The 5,533-nt window shown below is 40.9% G+C and overlaps 1 protein-coding gene across 1 annotated transcript; it reads right to left on the bottom strand.

The window, feature by feature from the left end:
* Positions 1 to 672: 672 nt before the first annotated feature.
* Positions 673 to 4,046, bottom strand: ucmab (upper zone of growth plate and cartilage matrix associated b). Its single transcript, XM_068603806.1, has 5 exons — positions 3,989 to 4,046; positions 3,805 to 3,867; positions 3,614 to 3,709; positions 835 to 933; positions 673 to 752 (listed from the first exon to the last, which is right to left on the bottom strand). The coding sequence occupies exons 1-5, from the start codon at positions 4,044 to 4,046 to the stop codon at positions 673 to 675; spliced, it is 396 nt and encodes a 131-aa protein (XP_068459907.1).
* Between the last annotated feature and the right edge of the window lie 1,487 nt (positions 4,047 to 5,533).

Here is a 5,533-nt window from a genome sequence, read left to right on the forward strand (position 1 = left end):
TTTTTTTGCAAATCCTACTGTACGGTTGTTTATATTTTCTCATTCCACAATAATATTTAATAGACTATAATTGTTTTTTTGGCTGCTGGTTGGACAATGCAAGCAATTTCAATAGCTTTGGGTTTTGGGACAGTGGCTTTTCCCCACTGTTTTCTGATATTTTATACGGCAAATTGAAAATGGGTCAAAAATTGTATATATTCAATAGATTGATCAATGAATGTAATCCTTATGTACAGACCTAAATAAAGTAGATTAATTTTTTTATTAGTTTTTCTCTAAGCCATTACATAGACATCCCTTATGAGTAAAGACGATGTTTCATTGTCATTTCTGCCCAGTTTGTTGCAAAGATAAAGGCACTTCAATATTCTAAATATACATACTACATAGTGTGTTTTAATTCAAAAGTTCAAAAGAAAAGACAAAAAAAAGGGTGCGAGAAATTGAAAAATGTTTTGCAATCATTACTATTACTGTTACTTGAACAAACATCAGTCGGGTCTGTGATCCCAAACATGGAGGAAGTAAAAATCAATATCATCAACTGAAGGGTAAAAAACAAGCTGAAAGTAGCTGATATCTCTACAATACAAATGTCACGGTCAGGGGAGAAAGGTCTCACCGTGCACTTAAAGAGCATCACCTCTCTCCTCAGTTGGACTGGCGGTTTTACTCGTGAGGAGGATACATCCCGTCGTAGTGAAACTTCCTCCACTGCTCGGTGCTCTCTCTGCTCCTCTCGTCTTGTTCTGGAAGGATTATGAGAATTTGAGTGGATGAATGAGCTAGCAGATTGAATGAAATCATCCCTCTCAGCTACATCGGGTATACCATCGTGCTCCTCTTCAGCGAAGCTCTCAAATTCGTTCCTCTTTTCCTCGTGAAACTCTCTCTTCCGCTTATCTGCAGCCAGAATCTGCCTCTGCTCAGCTGCAAGCACAGAGGAGAAGGATGATGATGATGCGTTAACGGAGTGTAACATGATAAACATATTTGACTCTGTGTTTTTTTTTTGTGTGAGTAACTCATGAGGAGGATTTGATGATTTGAAATTCCTAAATACATTTTCTATGAAAACCTTAATCAGGTCAAGAGGGATTCTGCAGCAACTTTTGTAAGGCCCAACACACTTTAATCGACTCACTAAGGTTGAGTTAAGTACAAATAACTTTCCAACAAAATAGCACAACTCACAATACTCAATATGAAATACCATTGATATGGCATTGTTCTGGGAATAAACTGGATCATCAAAAAACAAAAGCAGTTTCCATTGAAAGCTCATCGACAAGTACAGACACACACACACACACTCAACACGATGACTGTTTGACATCTGAAAACTACAACCACATAAACGAATGAATCACTGTACGAGAACAAAAGCTGCTCTTTGCTTATAAAGCCGGTATTTGTGGTGAAGCTGTGACTCACAGGAGCTGATGGTTACCAAGGCCGACACTGCAAAACACAAAAACCTGGACCCCAACGTGGCAAAAGAAGTCTTATGTTGTCTTTTCTTCAGATACAAAAAGGTACATCTTCATACAAAACTCCCAAACACTCTGGCAATTGACAAATCAAGTGAGTATTTTGGAATATTACAATCTCTTAAATCAAGGATGGGTTCCACTTTGGATCTATTTCCAAGTCTGTCCTGATGTAGACTCAGAGAAGTGAGCTCGAGTGCGCATTCAAATACTCCTCTGTTATTGTCGGTGAAACTCAGATACTCACTGCTGCAACATCAGAAAGAGCCATTAGCTAAGATAAGAGAGGTTTGGGATAGCAATGCTAACCTTTACAAAGTAAGGTCACAACCTTTGACCTTTTAACTGGATTCCCAGCACAAGTCAGTGCCTGAATTTGGAGCTGGAGCGAATGCTGGGAATTCAAGTCACTTAGTTTTGTGTTACAGAGTTCATTGTTTTAAACTGGGACTCGATGATTTCTCAATGACCTGCAGATGAAAACATCTCAGGGCAACAACATATTACTTCACGTTGCACAGCAGCGTATAGTATCATCCATCATTTTTTTTACCCGACATACCACAGCAGACCTGCTTCTTACGGCGCACCAACTCTCACAAAAGGTCAAACAGCATCATTTAGACGAGAGACTGGCGTCTACGTTGTGATGCTCTTTGCTTCAGAAAATCACTGTACCCACCAGCTGAAACATGCAATACATTCATCAAATATTCACCTTTGCAGACTGAATCCACCTGCCAGCGAATTGTTGTTCTTTTGTGTCATCGTGCAGCAGGGGAGGCTCTTCAAAGTGAGCACAGTTTATTCGTCTCACTTTTTTTACTTGTTTTTTCTCTGACCCCTTTCTGCCTGTGTGTCAGCACATTCCACGTCCAACCGTGAGCCAACCGCTCACCCACTCGCTCTCCGTCCATCTCAGTCTTTTCACTGTGTTTTGTGTTCACTTTATCCCAGCTTCTAACGGCACAAAGTGTCTTGTTGTTACACACACACAGACCTCACGGCGCGTTACACAACTCCAGTTCAGAGCGTCGATCTAAGTGTGTGCTCTCACCTTCCTGTTGGCAGAACTGCACATGACAGGGCCGTTAAATCACTCGGGAATGTCAAACATTGTACAGTATGTGAATTTTCACAACACTTGCAAGGAGAATATTCACTGATTTACTTGTATGATGAGTGTGTGTGTGTGTGTGTGTGTGTGTGTGTGTGTGTGTGTGTGTGTGTGAGTCTGAGCTCCATGCTGCCCTGTGGCTCCTTTTGCAGCATCCAGCAGAGGTGGGAGAGCTGCTGTGTGACCAGACAGGTCTGAGGTTGTCTCCGGTCAAGCGGTTCACAAGACAGTTAACAGCTGCTAAATGCCATAAAAACATTCAGATGGTCATTAACGCGTTGGCTCATGGTTCATTTAAACTGGAAAAAAAGGGGCGGAAAGACTGTTCTTGTGCAACTTCTTCTCAGAGGAAGTAAATGTCTCATTCACATCAATTCAATCGAATGAAATCAACTTTTAGAATAAAGTATTGTTAATGCTCGTGCAGCAGTCGGCCCTCTCCTATCTTGTTTTCAAGGGAATTACAAATTCCTCAAGTATGTAAACCATCACTGGGTTTATCTACAGTCTTTAGCCGAATGTATTTAATTTTTGAACAGGTGACAATTGCAAAGCTTTTGGCACATTGTGCAGTTTTAAATACAAGTATGAAGGAAAGGCTTTTGACTGTGTGCAAACCAAAGACGCCCACATGGTGTTGATCACATATTAAATGATAATATTCACGTATAATAACGTGAGGACAATGAGTAAGGTATCCGTAGTGTGCAGTTTTTTTTTTTTAATATTTCAAATATTCAACGCTGACAATTAAAAGGAATTTTCTCAAAGGATGTTTTTCTATAATAAATTGTCAGTAATATTATCACCAATTGCAACGTGACAACTCGCATCGCAGCACGACAGTGGAGAAATTAGTACGAGTGAACCTCTGCTGACAAAATATCCTGTGTAATAAAACACAGATGCCTACAACTACCACAAACGCACAATCACACACACCACCTTGGCTGATCAGACCTCCGGTCAAACTGCCACAAACAAACCCAGTGAGTGAACTCACCGTTAATCTCATCCTGAGACTTTGCACCCCGTCTGCTGCGTTTACTGAAGAAGTTTAAGGCGTCTGCCTCCTTCATGAAGATCTTTTTCAACGGACCTGCAGTGGGGAGCAGGTGGAGGTTCAGCTTACAACATAAAGGGATAAAAAAAAAGAGGGGATGAAGAAGAGAAGCAGCTGATGCAGCTCCTCACCTTGTGGATCTTTAGCGCTGCCTGTGCTGCTGGGCACAGCTGCAGACTCGGCCTCTGGAGACCCTAGGACAAAATGTGAAGGCTCTAAATCAAAACACTTGTATTCTAGGCCGCATGGACACACACACACAAAAAAAAATAATAATCAAAAAACATCACATGAATGATTCTGCATTGGACTCACAGGAAAGTGCCAGAAGCACAGTGAGGAGAGCCAGCAGGGTTGCATACGTCCAGGCCATCTTCAGCTCTGTGTCTGAATTTGTTGCGCGATACGAGTGATGTGGAAGACCAGGAGGGAGAGGTGAGTATGTGAGAGGTGGGGTGGGAGCCTGCAGGAATATTGACTGCTCGTCAGAGTCGAGGTAGGGAGAGGCGGTAGAGATCTGATAGGAGGCTGAATCCAATAAACAGCAGGAAGGGTTTCCAAGTGACCGGACCGGAAGCTGATGATGATTTCATGAACCTGTGAGGGCTTGTTTCTTCAGTCATCGAGAAGGAAACGTATCGGCCTCACTGTAGAAAGTACACTCCGGGGCTGAATATACCCCACTTGCCCAGTTAATACCCGCACTTACTAGAGAAAATAGATCACAGACAACAAAAACACTTGATGTTTCTGGGGGGGAAAATGACCTGGAGCCAAGTTTTTCTTGCCAAATGTCTCCTTTCCAGGTGCAGTTGAAAGAGGCCCCTGGATAGGGCTGCTTTTTTGGGTTCTTGCATAAAGTCCTGTCGGAAAGTATGCAACCTTCTGTTTGCTTGAGTTTTTTTTTCTCCCTCCTGAATTCTGTTCATGCCCCAGAAAAGACTGAATGAGTTTAAATAAGTTTTGTGGGCCAATCCAAAGTGGAGGGATTGTTGCTCAGAAGTGAGAAGAAATTTAAGATAATGTTTCGGAATATGAGTATTATGTTTGTTCAGATAAACAAGGAAAACATGTAGAAGGGAACATTATAGTTACAGTGAAATATTACACATTACAAAATGCGAGTTGCATTGTTTGTTACTTAACAGGTTACATCAAATTTGGTGGGATGTAAAAGTGTTTATGTTTATGGAGCGCACTGTCTTTAAAAACTTTTGAGCAAATATTTTGTGGGATAACCTATTTCAGAATCACATATCAGAATCAGAGTCAGAGTGATTTATTGACCAATAACGTTGCACATACAAGGAATTTGACTCGTTGAAAGGTAGACAAACGTAGACAAAGAAAAAAGTGCAATAATAGATCAATATGATAAACAACAAACACATAGCAGCATTTTAGAACATGTATATATTAGAAAATATAAGATGTGCAAGGGTGTTTGAAATTCTGCCGAGTATATAAGACTCAGATAAAAATATTGAATTATATATGTTGATACATTAATGTGTACATATGTTGCAGCTGGTAAAGGTAGGGCTAATTTTGCCTGATCTGAAACCTGAAAATAATACATTTCATTTGTTGATTTATACTTAATATTATTAATCTGAAGTAACTGACGTGGAGTGGGGTAGATGTTTAAAGTAGTATATAAGTACCACAGAATTGTACTTCAGGACAGTTACTTTACGCCCCTGACTTTCATGATACTTTCACTTGAATGAAACGTTGTTTTTTTTACTCGCAACAGAGTGAAGCATTTCCTCCACTCGGGGCCGCTGTGAGGCCACTATGACAGTCACGCTGCAGTTCCCAGCACCAACAGTAAGGCGGCGCTGTTTCCCCGCTGACATT

This window comes from Clinocottus analis, unplaced genomic scaffold, assembly GCF_023055335.1.
Source record: "Clinocottus analis isolate CAN_PGR_092001 unplaced genomic scaffold, fCliAna1.0.p SCAF_6, whole genome shotgun sequence".
Classification (NCBI taxonomy): Eukaryota; Metazoa; Chordata; class Actinopteri; order Perciformes; family Cottidae; genus Clinocottus; species Clinocottus analis.

Bases quoted from the DNA above. Each gene is read 5' to 3' on its own strand.
- ucmab (XM_068603806.1), bottom strand. From the start codon at position 4,046: ATGGCCTGGACGTATGCAACCCTGCTGGCTCTCCTCACTGTGCTTCTG. The intron at 3,868-3,988 runs GTGAGTCCAATG...ATTTTGTCCTAG, and splicing joins TGTGCTTCTGGCACTTTCCT to GGTCTCCAGAGGCCGAGTCT. The intron at 3,710-3,804 runs GTGAGGAGCTGC...TCCCCACTGCAG, and splicing joins CAGCGCTAAAGATCCACAAG to GTCCGTTGAAAAAGATCTTC.